General features: G+C 36.0%; 1 protein-coding gene across 4 annotated transcripts in view; it reads right to left on the reverse strand.

The window, feature by feature from the left end:
• Window positions 1-20,702, reverse strand: part of RDX (radixin) — a 64,142-nt gene that overhangs the window by 1,014 nt on the left and 42,426 nt on the right. For 2 of the 4 annotated variants that reach the window (XM_081327173.1, XM_081327172.1), the window contains exons 6-15: window positions 19,729-19,812; window positions 19,160-19,306; window positions 18,765-18,861; window positions 16,748-16,911; window positions 15,462-15,592; window positions 13,987-14,147; window positions 12,838-12,930; window positions 12,090-12,332; window positions 10,539-10,699; window positions 13-46 (exon numbers count right to left, since the gene is read on the reverse strand). In XM_081327173.1, coding sequence (XP_081183299.1) covers window positions 28-46; window positions 10,539-10,699; window positions 12,090-12,332; window positions 12,838-12,930; window positions 13,987-14,147; window positions 15,462-15,592; window positions 16,748-16,911; window positions 18,765-18,861; window positions 19,160-19,306; window positions 19,729-19,812 — 1,300 coding nt within the window. In that variant the 3' untranslated portion in view covers window positions 13-27. Of the gene's footprint in view, window positions 1-12; window positions 47-4,403; window positions 10,700-12,089; window positions 12,333-12,837; window positions 12,931-13,986; window positions 14,148-15,461; window positions 15,593-16,747; window positions 16,912-18,764; window positions 18,862-19,159; window positions 19,307-19,728; window positions 19,813-20,702 lie in introns of those variants that run through there. The other 2 variants (XM_081327174.1, XM_081327175.1) reach the window with 2 other exon arrangements.

The raw sequence follows: 20,702 nt of genomic DNA on the forward strand, positions 1-20,702 counted from the left end.
TCTTCTATAGTATATTTTAGTATGCTTTCAGAAATGCTCTGCTGTGCTGGAATAAAAAAGAAAGTAATTATAGTGAATCTGATCTATTTCATATCAAATGCTTGATGAAATTCAGAAAGACACCCACCAACTGTATGCAATTCCATTAACACAAGGAGTAATTTACATTAACTCAAAACGAGTCTTTTTAGTGAGTAGCTGAAAAAAGCATGCATGATTGATGCATTCATGCATATCAATTTTGGATCTAGGCAGTTATGATTGTAAAGTTTAAATGTAATTTTATTGGGTAAAATTTTAGCTTTGAATGTTCACACAATTACACTTTGTTCCAGTTGCAGAAGTTGGCCTAGATAAAATGAAAATATAACTCTATGTTATTATTTGGAAGTTAGCTGATGGATATCAATAACTGGAACCATTTCAGTATTTGTAATGTACGGATACATACAGAGTAGAGTTCATAGTGTTATATTTTGTGCAAGTACCTACATTTGTACAAATTCTTTTGTAAGATAAACTGAAGTTTTCAGAGGCTTTGTGTGTGTCACATTAACATTTTTGAAACCTCTAATCTTTTTAAAATTAATATGGTTTCTTAGATATGAGCCTGAACTGGTATTTTTAGGAAAGTACCATATTGTTATAGCTAACCTTTTATTCCCAGGCATATCAAAAATTAGTTTTTATGAGAAAAACATAATTGCAACCACTTCTTTTTGCAGCTGCTATGCATTAGAATGTCATTTTAAGTCTGATAATACTATGGAAAATAAAACACAATATTGATACTTTGTGGTATAGAACAGGCTTTCCTGTAAATTATTTCTACTGCCCTGCTTGCAGGAATTTTTTATTTCAACGCAGATGGTTTCTCTCCTTTTTATAGCAGCAATTTGCCCAGTCGGCCCATTCACCCCACAAGAGTCTTTATCTACTTTCTTAGTTAAAAGAATGGGGTGAACTTGCCAAAAATAGACCAGATTCTTGAAATAGAGGTGGGTGGGTTGGAGCTCTAAAAAAAGGGGAAGGGGGAATAATGGAATAATTGTGAAAAAAAAACCTCAGCAATAACAAAACCAAGATGCTTATCATGGTTGCTTCTATTCGTAATGAGGGTTACAAAGATTTGGGTAGACAAACCCATAGCTTTGTTTCATAATCTTTTTAAAGCTATCCAAACTAAATTCTCTGCTGTTTTTTCCTTTTAAACTGTTCCAATTTTGGTGTAGTAATTATAGAGCCATTTAAATCTATGGGACTGAAGTTAGTATTTACAGGATCGAAGTCCTAGTGATTTTGCTGTATCCGCTTTTGATTTTAGAAAGAGTAATTTCTGTAGCATCCATCATGGTACTGTAGCAAATCAGCAATAAAACCTACAATATTCCTTAGCTTTCAATGTTGTGTCCATTATATGTTAAGTATACATTAAAATGGAACAATATTAAGTATTGTGATCTATGCTCTTTTATTCTACTCGCACTCTGCCCTCTTCTTCCTTTCTCTCCTGTGTATGGTGTATGTGTATTTCCCGGTTTTATTCTTTTAATATCCCCTCACTTGCCTACCTTCTTTCCAGTTTTAATTACTTCTCACAACAAATCCACTTTCTACTTGCATCCTCGTAAGAGGTACTCAAATTATTTGGCTTCTTTACTTCCATTCTGTGCCTACCTTTTTCTTGTGATACACACCCAAATAGCTTGTAACACCTACATACAAATGTCACATTTTAGTCTGGAGTTTTTAAAAATATTCAGTAGTACTGTGGCTATTTCCTAATAATATTGAAATGTTAAATATACTGTTAATTCATATCTGTTGACATGTCTTGATAAAATAATAAAGAAAATAATTATTTTGTTATTTGTGCCTGGGAAATTTAATTCTTAAAGTATAAACTAGTAAAATGGAAACTTAACATTGATACAAGTTTATTGTAAAGGGTAAAAAAATATTTATAAATACATTCAAGATCAAATTTGGGACAGATTGATATGCATTATACAGTCAAACTATAGGTGGTATTTAACCATTGGACAAACCTTTCTTTAAAAAAACATTACACTTGAAATTATGCTGGTGATAAAATGGTGCATATTTCTGTAATTTGTGATTACATCTTATTTCAGCATAGTTGAAACTGATGTATTCTGTATGTGCAGAAATTATGTAGAGCTTAGATGCTTAAATGGTGCTGATATTAAATAGAAAACAGTAAACATTATCAATTTGATCTTGCTTTTTTTAAAAAAAATATGCCCAATAAGCTAATTAAAATCTGTTCTGTGTGTGTCCCAAAGGTCCTTTTTCAAGAAGCAATTGATCCGTCTTTGTTTTTCCTAAAGATGTTTTGCTTCTCATCCAAGAAGCTTCTTCAATTCTGAAAAGAACTGAAGAAGCTTCTTGGATGAGAAGCTAAATGTCTTTAAGGAAAAACAAAGTCCAATTGCCTCTTGAAAACCACCTTTGGGACAACCATGACCTGGATGACTGAGAATCTCCAGACATTGTGTGTGAGAGCTTGTTTTGCTGATGATGGTATTATCTTAATTAGACATTCTATTGTTGCATGTTAACCTATTGCCCAATGCTACATTTTGGGAAACTTGTTCACCACTGATACCATTACCTAGTAACATGTCCTCTTTTCACACTGGCAAAATTCATGCTATAGCCAAAGAGAAAATATGGTAAGAGGAGATTATAGTTGCTGTTCATTTCCACTGTTGGGGAATATCAAGCAATCCATGTAGAAACTTACACATCCCGCGATGCCCCAAAACATTATTTGTAATGCCATTACATAAATACCAACCCATTACTTTCAATGAAGGAAGAGTTTCATACACACGATAGATTCATATAACTGCCTCCGCCTTCCATCCTACAGACACTCATTAGATAAATGCAGTGGCGTAGCGTGGGGGGTGCAGGGGGGGCCGGCCGCACCGGGCGCAACATCTGGGGGGGCGCGCTCGCACTGAGCTGCTCAGGGAGCCCCAAGGGCTGCACAGAGTTGGCTTGGCTCCGCTCTCGAGCTGCTCTTTCTTGCAAAGCGAAATGAGTCCGGCAGGTGAGATGGGCGGCCACATAAACTGAATAAATAGAAGCGGCCAACTCTCCGCCCAGGCTCAGGCCAACCGCAAGCGCCCCGCAGGCGCCCTGGCAGGTTTGGCCGAGTGAAGACGGACCCGCTGGCCGGCCGGCCTAGCTTCGTGCGCATGCGTGGCTTTATTTAGCGGGGCTCACGTGCGAGCTTGAATGCAGCGGCTCTTGCAGGTCGGAGCCCCGCCCAGCCGCCCTCGAGAGGGACCCGGAAGCATCCCGCATGCGCGCGACTCTTCTTGGAAAGTCTACGCCGCTGCGGGGCGCGTCTTTTCAGCAGTGCCGTGATGTCACCGCCCGCCCGCCCCTCTATTTCCGCTTCCGGTTGCCTTGCCCCGCCCCGGGTGCTGACAACCCACGCTACGCCACTGGATAAATGAAGTATCTTATGCTAGCAGAGATTCATATGGACTGTGGATCATATGGTATACATTTGCATCAAGGTATTGGCATAGTTGACATGTGACTATAGCATATTTTTAGAGAACACCTAGATGCACACATTAATAGTGTATCTAAAACTATATAATTGCATCATTGACTATTAAGACCTTTTAATCATCAGCGCTCAACATACATTTCTAGTTACAAGAAACTTTTTGAAATAATTTTTATATACAATATTCACTTTCAGAATTATATGTAAGAAAGATAACAGTTGGAAGGGACCTTGGAGATCTTCTAGTCCAATGGTCCTATACCATTTCAGACAAATGACTGTCCAATCTCTTCTTAAAAGCCTCCAGTATTTAAGCACGCACAACCTCTGGTCAAAGGAATGTATAAATGATCTGGAAAAATAATTGTTCATTTCCTTTTCATTGGTTATTTTATACTTTTTCCATGATGGAACTATCCACACCCAGTACCTAGTATTTGGCCTTATGAAAAAGGAGTATGGATGAATTCTGTTTTGAGATAAAAAGTTTTAAAGGCCTAGAACTGTCACCACCACCACCTCTTTGACAAGAAAAAATGGGTGATCCTTATGACAATAGGGAAGGAACATGTCAAGTTATTGGGTTACAAAATGCCGACCTGTGGAAGGTAGAAACAAGTGACAAATACAGACAAGTCACTTTTGAGGTCACATTAACATGTATTTACTAGCCAGAAGTAGAATACAGACACTTATTTATCTGTACTTCAGGTGGCATAAGAGATATTTTCAGGTTATTTCAATCACATTTATCTCTCATCTATCTATAATCTATTTTTCTAACTGCCCATCCCCCTCACAGGAGCTCTGTTGCTGAATTCATAAATGTAGAAAGTAAAAGAATGAATAAAAGTTCAACTCAGAAAAACTTATTTATTTATATATCACATTCATACACTGTCCATCTACCTCACAGAATGACTCTGGGCAGTATACAAGTAGACATGAGAACAAAATATATACAGTAAATATTACAATAAAAAGCAGTTAAAAACAAGAATAAGATAATAAAAGGCGGAGGATGGGCTTTAGAGCACTAACCAAAGCAACTGAAAGGTCAGGAGAGTTTGGTTTCATTGCTGAGGGAAGAATGTTACAAAAGGTGAGAAAATGGCAGAGAGGGCTCTCTTCCTGGGCCCCACCAGTCAAACGTCTTTAACTGACATTATCCACTGCATATTTTCCTTACCTGACTGAATTTTAGAACTTATTTTCTTAAGATTTTTGTTTTATTTTAATGATATTTTCAATATAGAGGTGCAGAGTATATAACAATATACTATTATCTGGTTCTAGCTTGAAACCCATTGAGGTGAATGGCTTGATCTCACAATAGCCTTCTGGGACTTTTTATCCTGGGTTATTTTTTACCTTGGAGTTAAGACTTGGTAGTACCCACTGCACCCACCTGTCTTTCAGGTGTTCTTAACCAGAGGTCCACCCCATTTCTCTAGTGCCGGGGTCTTCAAACTTGGCCCTTTTATGACTTGTGGACTTCAACTCCCAGAATTCCTCAGCCACCGTGCCTGGCTGAGGAATTCTGGGAGTTGGTCCACAAGTCATAAAAGGGCCAAGTTTGAAGAGCCCTGCTCTAGTGTGTGAGTGAGAGCGCTCTCTTTCTGTTGATTATAAGATAAAAATTCAATAAACTAATTTCTGTAATAAAGCTCCTGGCCATGTAGTACAGAGGTATGTGATTTGATAATTTAACTCTTCCTCTCCCCTCCCTTTAGGGTTTAGACCAGGCATGTCAAACTGCCAGCCCATGGGCCGGATGCATCACAATGAAACCACGTCCTCCCCATTGCCGGGAATGGGGAAAAAGTCACGATATGTCGCGCGACGTCACAAGTTTGACATGCCTGGTTTAGACCAATCTTACCACAAATAAATAAACCCAAACTTCACTTAAAAAGCAAAAAATACAAATTTAATAATAGGTTTTATATTTTACACATTAAAATATTTTTTCAAAGTTGAATAGAATACATTCCTGAGCTGTCCAGATCATAGTGAAGTGGTTATTTAAAAGAAATTTACAAAAAGAAAATGCAACATGCCAGGTAGACTATAAAATGATGATTTGCTACAAATGGCTCAATATTTTGTCTAAACAATATAAGAAAACTCTAGAGAAAACTTGGCATATTCAAACTCAGCCAGATGGATAGTTAAAAGACTGAAGTTACACAAATTCCTAATTTGTACAGAAAAAACAATATGATACTTGTGCATTAAAGAGAAATAAGAATATAGCAACATTTTCTGGCTTGACTTATTTTTGACGTATGACTTTTTTCTTGCTTTTACTCAGATAATAAAACCTCTATTCCTCTGCTTCAAATTTCTTGGACTTCCCATTTCTTGGAAATTCCATACTTTATTCAGCGATGATAATATGTAAATCTCTATTCCATTATCAGTCCACAACCTATTTGGATTTCTGACCTGTGAAGCAGTGTACATATGTGTCACTTGTAAAGATGTACTGTATATTGACGGTTTGACATTACAAGCTGCTGTCCCTTAGTAGAAATTTGAAACAATAGGCACAAACTTTATACTTGAAATATGAAATTTGACAATCCAGGCCATCATGTTTATATTCTTTTGTGCTAAAATGTAAGAACTTAAGAGAAGCTGAGTTGCGTCAAGCCAAAGGACATCTGTTCTAGAATTGTTCCCAATGATTGAAATCAGATGCCTTTATAAGCACAACAGCACCTCCTGTTCTCCAGCAATTAGTGCTGAAGATAAAAGAACTGCATATCATACTCTACGTTTAATTGCATCACAAATATCTGCAAATGTACTGGGTCCTGGGGTTTTTCCAGTTCCTTTCCTAACCCACCCCCAATATAATTGCAATTTTCACAGTACACAACCACATTATGATCTGGTTCATACATAGTACTGAGCCATATTTTACTTAAACGCGTCTTTATTATTCTATTCTCTTGTTTTTATTTAGAAATTGACCAGTTGTTGGGAGTCAAGGATGTAAACATTTAACAAATAGTAGACCAAATTAGCAATTTATAAACTATGGGTTAATATGCGCAGCTTGCTAATTATAGCTGTTTAGTAAGTCATGCTTAAGCACAATATAAATATAATGGATGAATGTAATCACTTTTGAGAGCTTTCTATCATTGCCACGCAGATGATACCACTCTAATGACAGAAAGTGAAGAAGAACTAAAGAGCCTCTTGTTGCGGGTAAAGAAGGAGAGTGCAAAAGTTGGGTTGAAACTTAACATTAAGCAAACCAAGATCATGGCATCCGGCCCTCTCAATTCCTGGCAAATAGATGGGGAAGAAATGGAGGTAGTGACAGATTTTATTTTCCTGGGCTCCAAGATCACTGCAGATGGGGACTGTAGCCAAGAATTTAAAAGACGCTTGCTCCTCGGGAGGAAAGCCATGGCAAATCTAGACAGCACACTAAAAAGCAGAGACATCACCCTGTCAACAAAAGTGCATATAGTCAAGGCTATGGTCTTCCCAGTTGCAATGTATGGCAGTGAAATTTGGACCATAAAAAAAGCTGAGCGCCAAAGAATTGAGGCCTTTGAACTATGGTGCGGGAGACGACCTGCGAGTCCCTTGGATTGCAAGGCGATCAAACCAGTCAGTCCTAGAGGAGATCAACCCTGACTGCTCTTTAGAAGGCCAGATCCTGAAGCTAAAACTCAAAATACTTTGGCCACCTAATGAGAAGGAAGGACTCACTGGAAAAGAGCCTAATGCTGGGAAAGATTGAGGGCAAGAGAAGAAAGGGACGACAGAGAATGAGGTGGCTGGATGGAGTCACTGAAGCAGTAGGAGTGAGCTTAAATGGACTCCAGAAGATGGTAGAGGACAAGAAGGCCTGGAGGAACGTTGTCCATAGGGTCATGATGGGTCGGACACGACTTTGCAGCTAACAACATCATTGCCACATCATAAGCATAAACTCCATCATTAGTACACTTAGTTTCCACACAAACACTTTCTGGTATGTGCTTTACATTTGCTTATACTGGACTACATCTGCATGTCGATGGTCTCATTTCTCAGTTTGAAGGTTTCTAATTTATTTTTCAGTTAATTCTGAACTCTTAGCAAACATGGTCACCTCACTGATTCTCTCTAAATCTAGGTTAGTTACAAAACATTGATCCCAAAGTGATAAATATATTATGAATTTGCCTACCCGAAACAAGTTTACTGTGTATTGTGTAGGCACAATTTATGTATGTGTGAAATCCTAACAAAAATGTCAACATTCCTTTGAAAAGCTCAGAAGCTATTTTAGCCTGATAGTCATCTGATTTAATTTCAGTCTATCTGCTTAAGATCATCCAAAATCTTCATAGTATGATTTGTCCTACACCAACACCTGCCAACTTACAAAACTGGAATATAAGGTCAATTGATCTGCATGGAATATCTAAATTTTTTATTGCAGCAGAAAAAAACCTTTATGATATTGTGAGTTTCACAAAACTAGACAGCTTTAAAATTAAACACGGAATTACTTTTTAGGTATAAATACTGAGATTGAAATGAATTTCCTTTTAAATTGGTTCAGACATCGAGACTTTACCCTATTTATGCAACCTCACATGGCAAATCTGGATCAGATACCAATATGCCCCAAATTCAAACTTATCTACATACACCATCTTAGGTTAAGTCATGAAACTCAGAAAGAAAGCAATTTTTAAACATTTATAATAGCTTTTTGTCCATTCCAAAATGATTGCTTTTCATTGCAATCCAATCGAATGTCCATTCCCCTCCTTAATCTCTTATATTTTATTGTATTATTGAAGTGAATGAATCACATGTTTTCTTGAATTTTTTTCTTAGACCTAAGGACAATACAATTCTTGTCAGGAATGATAAATTAAATAACCACAATGAACCTCACAAAATTAGCTGTATTCTCTTTATTGTTAGCCAATGAGTGTTATTCAAAATAATAGATGGTAGTAACTATAGCTTAATTTTACAACACAAAACATGATGCTAAAGAGAGGAGGAGGGGAAGCATACGAAAATATCTTCACCAAGTATTTCCTGAATGCCTCAACATGAATTAGTGTGTTCCCCCAATAGCAGGTGACAACCCATTATCATCAATTTAGTCATGGTGAAAAACCTTATTACAGATGTCAATTTCTAGAAAAATATTCAGTTTTATAAATGGATTACACCCATTTAAATATTAAACTATACACTGTAGATTATGAACAGCAAATTTCACTGGTACTTCTCTTTGCCGTTCTTCCATAGTAATAGATTAACATGTCAATGCATGTGTACCTATTTCGGGGAAGAACCATACACAACATTCCACCTGTTATGGCAAAAGTTTTGAACACTTTAGAAATCCATATCTCAGAATTCAGCGCATGAAAAGATGCAAGGCATTTGCCCAATCCTGCAGGTGGAAGCAGAAGCATCCAGGGCAACCAGACGTTTGAGCACATGCACAATATTTGCACACCAGTCTATGCAAAATTGCTCAGCTATCGTTATTCCATAAAACAATGGGTATATATGTAACTTTCACAGTATCTACCTTTTGATTCAGGGGGGAGGAAACCCCTAACTTTCAGTGGGATTTCTAAGGAACTTGTGCATAAATGATTAATAAAATGGCAATTTTCATAGGTAAGTATAAAGTTGAGTGCATAATACCAAACATAACAGAGCTGAACCATCCTCAAAGAAAGCAGGACTTCTTTCTCCCAACTCTTAAAAGTTCACTGAACATGGTAACTTCAGTGTTACTTCCACAAATATGATATTCAAACCCAAGATGCCAATTTTAATTAGCCATTCCATAGGTAAGAGTGATTCATATTGATTCCAACACACACATTCAATAATCTTTGAGTGCATGTTGAACTTCAGCCTAAAGATCTGCTCATACTTCATTTGCCCACATTCTGCCACAATTCCTGTGACTACATTCTCTAAAAACACAAAGCATATTCTCAGAATTAACATGGAAGGATCAGGAAGAATGTGCAAGTGGACATTTTTTTATGCACTGACTTCATTAAATGTTTTTGCAACAATGTTAATTTAGTACAAAGGTATTCAGAAAACATAACCAAACATTTCACACCTCTTATTGTATAATATACCAGTGACAGGTTAAAATTAAAAAATACATGATTCAAAATTTAACTTGTCAAAAAGGCAGCTGAGCACTCTTTGAATACTATAACTCTATTAACAAAATATTAAAGAATAAAGGCTCCTAGATTCTTGTAGTGTTTAGCTATGCAAGACATAGTTTCACACTGTTAGCATGTCAATGTGTGTTTCACGGACCAATCATCATGTTTATTACAGTGAGGTAGGCTTCTGTCCCCTTCTTGGGACTGATGTTTTCATATGTTCCCTTATCAGAAAGGTCCAGGTTTCCCACGCACACACACACACACACACATATGTGTGTGTAACATATATATGAATGGAAAAAGTGCTGGAACAGCCACCTACCATCTAGACCTTTGTGAACAGGCAGGCAAATAAAACCATCAATGATGACAGGACATGAAACACCAAAGAATTCTAACCTACAAAGGGAAGCCCTTAAAAATTAGCAATATCAAAATCCTTACCAATTTGCTAAATGAAAACAAACAAGCAAAAGTGCACAAATGCCAAAACTGAAGTCAGTTGTAAGGTAAATTATTAATATTTGAATTAACAGCTTTGCTACCATATGATTGCTGTTACTTCAAAGGAGAAAGCATGAAAATATAAAATCATGGAAACCTTCTCAATCACCTCCAGAGAGTCATAGCTGATCGATTGCCTTATTGTTGAACAATTATTATTTTTTTGGAAATATGTTTTAATCACAAACTGGTATAAGTGCTTTGGCAAGGTGAGGTGTGATCCTTTCATCTGTGGAAAGGCCTATATTTCTCTGCTGGTGGTTCAACTTTATTGGAGAACAGACATGCAAAGAAATGGCTCTCACATTGCTTCAAACTCATCAATCCGCTGCTTTGTATTCCCTTGCCGTATCTGTCGAAGAGTCTTGTATTTATCACGGCCTGCTTTAACATTTTCAGCATGAAGTACATCATTCTGGGTTTTCTTAGTTTCATCTCTGGCTTGGGCCAATTCAGAACTGAGAGCCTATTCAATACAAGTATTGAGTGGTTAGATATTGCCATAACATTTCTACCCATCAAATTTAACTATCTGTTATACAAGGCTGACTTATTTTAGTCTACTAATTAAACAAAGTTTATAGAAAAAGCAAGGGCGTGTCATTACATGGAAAGCTACAAGTAGACATGTAGGCTTAGAGCAGACATGTCAAACACAAGGCCCGGGGGCTGGATCCGGCCCGCAAAGTGGTTTCATGTGGCCCGCGAAGCCATCCTGGAAACAGTGAGGGAACGGCCCCCACTGCCTTGGCCCTGGCCCAGAGACCCTCCTTCTGCCAGACCCCCTCAGATCTGTCCCACTCCTGCCCAGGCCCCCATAGGCACCCTTGATGCGAACGATGTAGAGCTGGCCACGCCCACACAGTAGGCCATACGCACTCTAGCCACGCCCACCCTGGCCATACCCACCCGGCCCCCTGAGGGCAACTGCAATGCTGATGCGGCCCTCAATGAAATTAAGTTTAACACCCCTGTCTTAGAGACAAATGACAACATATTTTGTTACCAGCGATTCAAAAATGTATGCGTAATTTATACATTTAGTCTAAGACTGTTTGAAAATAGTTGGCATTGTACTTCAATGTTTGCTTTAATAATATCCTTATTTGTTCCAGAGTTGTTTTAAACTGGTACTATTTTCAAATAATTGTCCAAAACCTATATACAATATACAATTACTCCTTCATATAGCTAGGGGAAGGAGAAATGACGTGTTAAAAAGAGGGATATAAATGAGATTAGTTGTGTACATGTCAGGAACTTGCCAAATCCACTGTTTAAGCCATTAAAATACATACATGCTAGAAAGCAGGGGGATTTTATTCTTACTTTATCTGTTGCACTGCATTAAAATAATTTATATGCCCATTTAAATGATCCACTTCTCAGTACATCATGTAAATTTTTGTAGTTCAGAATGCTTATTCCTAGCACAATATTGTCAGAGATCCCACTTTACTGGTTTTAATGTTTTTAAAAATCAAACACTTCCTTTACCTCTACTACATCTATTATTGAAGGAAGCTTAGCACAATAAGCTATTTCAACAGCACCAATAAAACTGTAATCTAATTTTCAATGTTTTTGGGGAGTAGAAGAATCGGGGTACTTCAACAGCCTGGTGTCATTCTAGATGTTGCTGCTTAGCTGCTGAGTATGGGAGCTGAAGTCAACGCATCTATGTGTCCCATGTTGACCAAGAACATTTCATGCCCCATTAGGTTTTATATTCTAAGGAGGAGATATCCAGAAGGTAACAATGTAAAGAAAAGATTCCTGATACTAGGTTAAACTCAACCCTTAAAAAGTCCTTGGTTTTCAGCTTATATGACAGGTTTTCCAACAGCCTGGTTTACCTGAAGTTGTTTCTTTACTCGTTCATTCTTCTGTGTTTCTGTGATACGTTCTTCCTCACTTCTATGGTTCATAATACCTTCAGAAGCCAGTTCAGCACTTGCTTCAGCATTATTCTCATCTTGTTCATCATGTTCATTATCTGTGGGAGGAATTATTGGTGGGGGTGGAGGTGGGGGCGGAGCTGACATTACAGTTTTCAGTTCTTCTTTGGTCTTTTCCAGATCTTCTTGAGCTGCAAAAGCCTAAAAAGTTGCAATAAAAATAACTTTAATACTCATAACGCAGAGACAGTGGAAAAGTTTTTAATTAGGCTGGAGAGAATTGGATTGTGCAAGTTTAAAGTATTTATAATATATAATAATTTATATATTTACAAATACTGCAAAAAATTTTTGAAGATTCTAAATAGCTTTTGTGGCCTACAGCTGAAAATCAAGATACTGACTGAAAATGGCACTTCACAGAAGCCTAATTAAAATTTGGGGATGGATGATAGACAGACCTACATACTGTATCAAGTCATATTTGTTCTACCCAAGTAAAAGAAAACGGGCAAATATAAACGTGGCTGTTGTTCTTCTGATGAGGATGGAATAGTATTAATAGAAAATAAGGCTCCAAAAGACTTAAAAATACATTTTTCAGCAGACCAAATTTGACAAATGTTAAAAATTGGGGGGGGTTCTAAAATAGAGTTTATAATCTTTTATTATCAAAAATTCTAGCAATAGTTTACAAAAGAATTACTTTATGTTGCCATTCTGAAGCTTCTTCTTCCTTTTTTTTCTTGGCTTCCTCCAAAAGTGCAATCTTTGCAGTAAATTCAGCAAGTTCTGCTGCCTATGAAGCAAGAAGAGTTTATTTTCTGAACAACTTCATAAAATCAACTATAATACAAAAATATTCATAGTTTTGGCATAATTTTATTATTCAACTTGTGAACCTCAACTTATTTATTCAACTTTATTCTAAGTGACAAGACCATATTCAAAGTAACACAATAAAATCCATCAAAAATCCTGTAAAGACTAAGAACATCCTTAAAAATAGTTTAAAATACTGAGGGCCACTATATGAACACATACTAAAAGAAATAATTCATATAACTGTATTTTCTAAAACACAAATGTATATAGCATAAAAAGTGAAGTAAAAGGTCCAAGATAATTAAAAAGGAATTTGCCTTGCACTGAATCATAAAATGTTTGCCATGCAATCTTTATATGCATTTTCTATAAAGAATGAGACCTTTTCTCCTTGGAGACCTAATTCCAATTATGCTTCAAACAAAGCAAAACAATCCCAATTTAAAAATTGCCATATTTTATTAAAATTAGCCAATTTAAATGGGAATCAGTATACAGATGTTTCCAATAGAGGTATCACAACAATTAAAATATTACAGGACAAGGCTGTTAGAATGTTTTGACTTTTAAAAAAAGAGGAGTCAGAAAGCCATCTTGGAAAAAGCATTCCACTGATATACTGGTATAACATAAAATAGCAATTTATTCTCCTCATATGATTAGTCAGTCAACTAATTAGCTAAATTAGGGAATTTATCCCTCCTCCTAAATGAGGTCTGGAATAATGGAAGCCTTATTACTGACCAACGTGCCATTCGCCAGCAGCAGCTGAACCCCAGGGCCTCTGAGGGTATGCTGTCCAAGGGCTGGGAGTGACCTCAAAGGGCTGGAACACACCATCAATACTGCACATTGGGATGTCTTTCCTTGTCACTGTTTTTGGCTCCTGTGGCTCCCTATGCCTATCACCACTTTAGTGCATTGTCCACCCTAGATTCCCCAAGGTGCTCTTTCCTCTCCCATTTTAACATTTCTAGGACAACAACACATTCTAACCCAATCTACCACAGCTTTGAAGGAGAGGTCTTACTAGTTGTTCCTGATTCTTCATCTGATCTGCTGCCTGCTTTGCTAGAGCAGCTTTTGCCTCTTCAGCAGCTCTTCGTTCTTTTTCCAAGCGCTCTGCTTCCTCTTTTGCTTTTTTTCGTTCCTGATCTAGCTCTAGAGCTCTTCTTGTTTGCTCTTCCAGTTCTGTATATTCATTATATCAAAGAAATAAAAATCAAGTTTTAGCAGTCCAGATTAGCAATACAAAATTAAACCATGCCTACAAAATTTACTGCTGACCTTGCCTCTAGTTTTAACCAAGAAAATTAAGTTGTCTAAGATGGCATAAACTCATCAGGTAGAATTTGTTTCCACTATTAAGTCCAGTCACTTTTACATTCAAAGAACCAATTCCAATGTTTTCTCAACTTTACCCAATGAACGTGCTTTTTCTGAAATGAATAAGTTTGTTTTTAAATAGAATTTCAGAACTTGAAGAAAGGCTATCTCGCTACCTAAATTGCAAACCATTTACATGAAAGTCCACTAAGTATCTGAATATTCTACCGGAAAGGCAAAAGCTCCCAGTATTACAGGAAGTGAAAAACATTTTACCAATCTATTCTTCATTACGGATGCCTCTTTAAATACCTTTTGTGGCCAGGGAGTATCATGACTTTACTCAAGATTTAAATCATAACATTTCTTCAAGCCTTCGTGGACCCCCTGATATCACAGTCCTTCAGGAGTCTGCGGATCACAGGCTGAGAACCACTGCTCTATTGTAATGCTGATGCTGTTCATACAGGCAGAATTCAGGCACAACATCTTGCACCTTCAGTTAACAATATATACTGTATTAAGTAATGGGAAACTGATTTGCCCATGATTCTGGAATGCCATACAAAAGTGGACAATCCTGGTCTAAATGAACAAGCTATCTGATTTGATATGCCTTCAATGAATTTTAAATACTTGGGCAACTTCATCTAATTTTAAAGTCCTCAGGTCATACTTGCAAATGAAAAAAAAATTCAGAATTCCTTGGCAAGATTTTAAGAACAGGGAATTTCCCATCTGGGAAAAATTATTAGATATTTAACTCTTAATGATTATTCCAAGCATTCCAGTTTTATTTATGCAAAATATGTACTTTAGACTAATTCCCCAACTGGTTGGAACAAACCCACAATTTGCCAATAAGTTACAAAGTATGGTTTGCATTTGTCTTCTGTGGGTGGGTATGCTGAGTTGCCAAGCGCCACTAATTATGCTGTTTATTTCTCGCTGCACACTATCCGTTCCCAAGCAGCAGTTAGGGGAATTGTTGCTTTCTGGTGTCTTCAGGCAAGCCATTAAAATAGGTAAAAATGGCACAATGTAAGAAAGTAGAATAAATGTTTTTATAATATTGGCTAATTTTTTCTTCACTTGAATAATACATGTTCTTAGAAGACTTACAACAGCTTTTCAAATCATAACATAATGTCCTGTCATTAATACATAAAAGGCTTTTACCTTTTTGGGCCTTCATTGTCTGTTCTTCGATCTGTCTTAATCGTTCTATCAATTCTTCTTTTTCACGCTCTATTTTTTCCTTTTCTTTTTCGGCTATTTCCCTTTTCTTTTTTTCATTCTCTAGTTGGGCCCTGTATAAAATGAGATAGGTAAAAATAAAGCATGTGAACAAACAGTATTCATCCCCCCCCATGAATAAATCCATTTACCCAAACAATATGCTAAGTGATCTACTGGTAAAAAATATCTTACTGCAAAAAAGCAGGTTTTACAATTGCTCATGTTGTTGCATTTAAGATGTACAATATTTGGCTGATATATCTCACAATAACTAGTAACCATGGCCTTCGACCATACTGGCTAGGAATTCAGACCTGTGGTCCCATAATACCTGGATGACACCAGGCAGGCCTATGCTGTTTTCAAAAAAACAAGGTCCAACTCCCAAACATTTCAGCCAGCTACCAAATGCAACCAAACAGTAACAGCCAAACATTTAGCTGATAATCAGAATACAGTAAGCAGATAATATTTTACTTCATTACACTGAATAAGAATTTACTATGCAACTAACATGATTCTAGCATGCTGCACAAGAAACTTCAAATTATGAACATGGACTAGAACATGGACTACAACTGTATAATACCGTTGCTGTGTAATAAAACAATAACTGATCTTCCATGGGAAAACAGAAGTTTTTCATTGTAATTGCTCAATATGGCAACTTATGGTAGTAACTAACGCTAATATGAAAGTGACACTTACTGGAACTCCCATTAATATCAGATCGATATATATTAAGATTCAGCCTATCTAGTACATAACAATGTGATGTTACCTAAGAGAACATAAACAGGTCAGTACAAGTACTTTGTTTTTCCCAAAAGGCTTCCAGTAGAGTCTAATTAAAATAAGCAAACTGTTCTCACTGTACTTTCTTGAATTGGGGCACAATGCTGGAGAACCATGTTTTTAGGGCCATTAAACAGTGTAAACTGAGCACTATAAACACTGCTGCCTGGAGGACTAAGTATCACTCAGCACTGTGCCCAGTCAGACCACATTGCTCAAAATGTTACAAACTATGCATAAGAGATCCAAGACACTAAATTAATACGCTCTGTTTAATAAGTATTGTCCCCCATTGTTTTCAGATAATTCTGTTTCTCCATGTGGTCGTACTTTTCTTCAAGGAATTCTTCTGAAGATAGAACATGAAATTAATTTTCAAACTAATTTGCTACAAGAATCTCAACCTCCATGACTAATTGCAAATATCCCACCTCTCCAATTGTTTTTGATGCTTTTCTTCTCTAGCTTGAGCCTTCATCTGTTGCACTTCAATTGTATCTGGTTTCCTCCTTCTCATGTATAGCTCATGGTTTCCCATGCATAGTGCCAATATCCGCTTATTAATTCTCAGACGGGGTGCGTAAAACACGAAGTCCTAATGAAAAATATTTCAGTAAACAAAATGTCATGTATGTTGAGAAACATGACTGTTTATTAATAAAAAATATTTTCTCTTAAATCAGATATCAGCATCTTCAGTCTTTCACTAATTACTCTCTAACAGGACTAGTCAAAGCTATTCTAGAACGTATCAGTGATCTAGAATTAGCATCCTGTTACCCAGAAACACAAACACATTTACATCAACTTAGTAAACTATGAGTGAAAAGTGTTTCAAAAAGAACTGGAATGATTATGTAACAAAATGATGGGAAAAATTCAACTTGCACTTAAAGAAAAAGAAAATATAATAACACACGTAGATATTGGTCATCAGTTTAAACTGTCAAACAATAAGCTGCATCAATGAAAAAGTTTATTATTGAGAATAAAATATGAAGTGATCTATACCGTAGTGAAATTTTAAATCATTAATTGGGGGGTCTGGTTAATTACATTTTAGAAAAAATGTTACCAAAAGTCACAACAGAAGAATGATTAAAAAATAAGGTGGTTGGGACTTTTAGTTAACATAGGCAAGAAACAACAAATTCCATGCGCCCATACACAACCCATACACAACTGAGTGTTTGACATTATCAGACACCCAGAACTTTTTCCACAAATGCTGATTTCCATAAATCAACAGCAAGCTGCTGATATATACAAGTATGTTTTTTCCTGCTCCTTTTTATGCAGAAAATCAAATTAAAACCAGAGTAAGCCATAACTTTGATTACACACATGCAAATAATAGAAATATCTTAACTAGTAATTATTAGATTTGACGGCAATCACATTTGGAGGTAATCAGATTAGGAAAGCTGCCCAAGAGCACCAGATGTTTCATATATATTTTGAAGTTATTTTTATACTCCCAACACCATATTAACTGACTGAGCTAATTTATATACTGGGACTAAATCAATCATGTTTATTATGGCCTGAGGTTTGCACCCTTAATATTAGTATTAATATTTGAGGCCTCAACTGATTAACAAGAAAATCAACACGTACAAAAAAAAGTAAAGCAGGGGGAAAGTTACTATGCCAACCAAACATTCATTTAAAAAAGGCTTTCAATATTCTATGTAAAACTCTTATCTTCAAGGCCTTCCTAAAACTTGCCAAGATTTGTTAAATCTCTGTGTGGGTTATTTCATAATCTATGGGCCATAATGTAAAAACTCTGATTTTATGTCCCTTGTGAGTGTGGAACAAGCTAAGTCAGATGTTGTTGTTGTTTAGGCAGATGTTGTTGTTTAATAATATTAAAGGTATTGTTGCGTGATATAAATTATTCCAAGTACTGTCCTTTGCAATTAACTGATGGTGATTCTATCAATGCTGATGGTGTTCAAGGGTGCTCCAGATGTTTTGGAAATGCACCCATGAGACCTGTTAATATTGGTACAATCTTTACTTTCTTTTTTGTTGTTCTACTTCTGCTCACAGATCTTTATATGTTTCATTCTTCTTGAATTCTTTTTCTTCTGTTCTGCTGTCTCCAGTATTTAAATGTCCACTATCCAAATTACTTTTGTCTTTCTCATCAGTTATTATCATTATTCTACTAATCCACAATAACTTTGAGTATTTACCATTCTAACACATTACTTTGCGATTACAAACTCTAATTCAGACGGAAATAAAAGGTAACAACATAGAATTCCAACGTAACTAAAAAAGAACATTGGCAGCATAAATAAGCCAAACCGTAATTAAAAAACAAATCATGAATACAGCAAAATAAATTTTGTAAGTCACAAAAGACATTATTTGGAGAGCTAAGAAACAGAAGGAAAAAACAACAGATGTGCTGATTATATCTCAAGCATATTTACTTACAGGGGCCTTTTTGTCAATGGGCTTTATCACAAACTTTTTGTCATTAAATGATATATTTCTTATCTCACTCCAAGGAAAACCTATCTTCGGAGTCAACCTTTAGGAAAGAAGGAAAGAATCTTAGTTATGGGGAAAAAACACAGAAATAGACATAGGGCTAGGCATGAAAAGACAGAGACAAAAACCATCTGCATCTGTTAAAACAAAAGGATTTTTCTTTAGATTTCTCTGCTCCATCCTGCATTCTGTAATAGAAAGAAATCTACTTCTGTTAGAAGTACTGTCTGCTATAGTATTCTCAAGGGGCATATTCTAAAAATATATTAGAAAGTTATTGAAAATGTAATACTTGAAGCTGTACTACAGGATCAACAGAATAGTATTATGCTACTTACTTGTCATCATGTTCATAAATATTCAAACCCAAAGCGTCAACACCAAGCCATAACTCAGTTCCTTTTTTGTTTTTAATTTCAAAATAGTTGACTCCATACATTTCCAAATCTTGTCCAATTTTGAGGTATTCCATCATAGAATCTTCCCTGACAATAAAAATAACATAATATAAAGCCATATAAAATGCATAATATCATAGGCCTGGTCTGCAAACATTAGTTTTAAACTATGATGTTTTATTCTTACTAGATGAAAAATACTTAAATTCCATCTAACGCTAGTAGGAAATAAGTTCTATTTATTTCAGTGAGAACCAGTCCCAAAGATGATATGGTCAAGGTTAATTATTGCTAGATTGAAAACATAAAAAAACATGCTGACTTAATATAAACAGGAACACTTATTAAAAATTAAATATTGTACAAATATTTAAATTAAAATAGTTCTCTGGATAACCTATTTCACTTACACACTCAAAAGTAACAAAGAGATTTTGTAGGAGAAAAATTACTATTAAACCAAAGGAAATTAATTTCCAAAAGTTATAAAAAGGCAATATGGAAATTACCTTAACATTCCTCTGTGTTCTTCATGCCAATTTTGTATTCTTTCTTCCCACTGCTCTTTTGTCAGTTTATGTTGTTCCAAAACACTATCAAAATAAATTTTATTTATTTTTATTTCAAGTATTTATACGGCTGCCCCTCTCAAAAAGAAACTTGCCTGTTTGCAAAAGGATAGGGAAGACAGCAAACAGTCTCCCTTCTATTCTAATTGTTTGGACTTCTCCGCTATATCCAGTAGCAAAAGATGTAGAAGATACAGTCCAGTATACCAGGAGAATATCAAGTTGTTTGCAGCATGTTAAACTTCCAGAAATCCCAGCCTCCTATATTAAAAAGTCCTATATTTTCCTGCTCCACTAAATTCACAGCAATGGATGAGTTATAACAATCCAAATGAAAATTCTTTACTTTAAACAAATAGAAGAATCAAGCGATTCTTTGGATAGAGAGCCACAGCAGCACAATTACCCAAAAACTGATGTCTAATCATCAGTGATATCTTATTCAACTTTAGAAATGCTATTAATGGCACAGCTGTAATAAAGAGAAGCACCCTCCACCAACGAAATTGACTTTATCTTATGTCATGCATCATATTTAATTCCAAAACGCCCAAATAATATTTAGCTATGGAAACCCATTTTTAGAAATTTGCTCCTAGCTCATTTTGGCTTAATATTATTTGTATCACAGCATTTAAACTGTTTTATAAATAAAATGTTAATTAAAATCAGAAGTTTTACTTTTCTTCTTTTCTGTTAAATATTGTATATTCACACAAACATAAAGAGATGAATGCACATTTAATAATTATCTGATGTTATCCATTTAGTCATATCCAACTCTTGTCTCTCCACATCTTCTGATCTTGTATTACTTCTTTAAATTGTTCTATGCTCTGGCTGATGTCAGCTTTGATGATGTCTAGCCAGTTTTCTTTGGTGGCCTGCTTTCCTTTTACCGCTAACTCTTCCTA

Source organism: Vipera berus, assembly GCF_964194415.1.
Source record: "Vipera berus genome assembly, chromosome: 4".
Lineage (NCBI taxonomy): Eukaryota > Metazoa > Chordata > Lepidosauria > Squamata > Viperidae > Vipera > Vipera berus.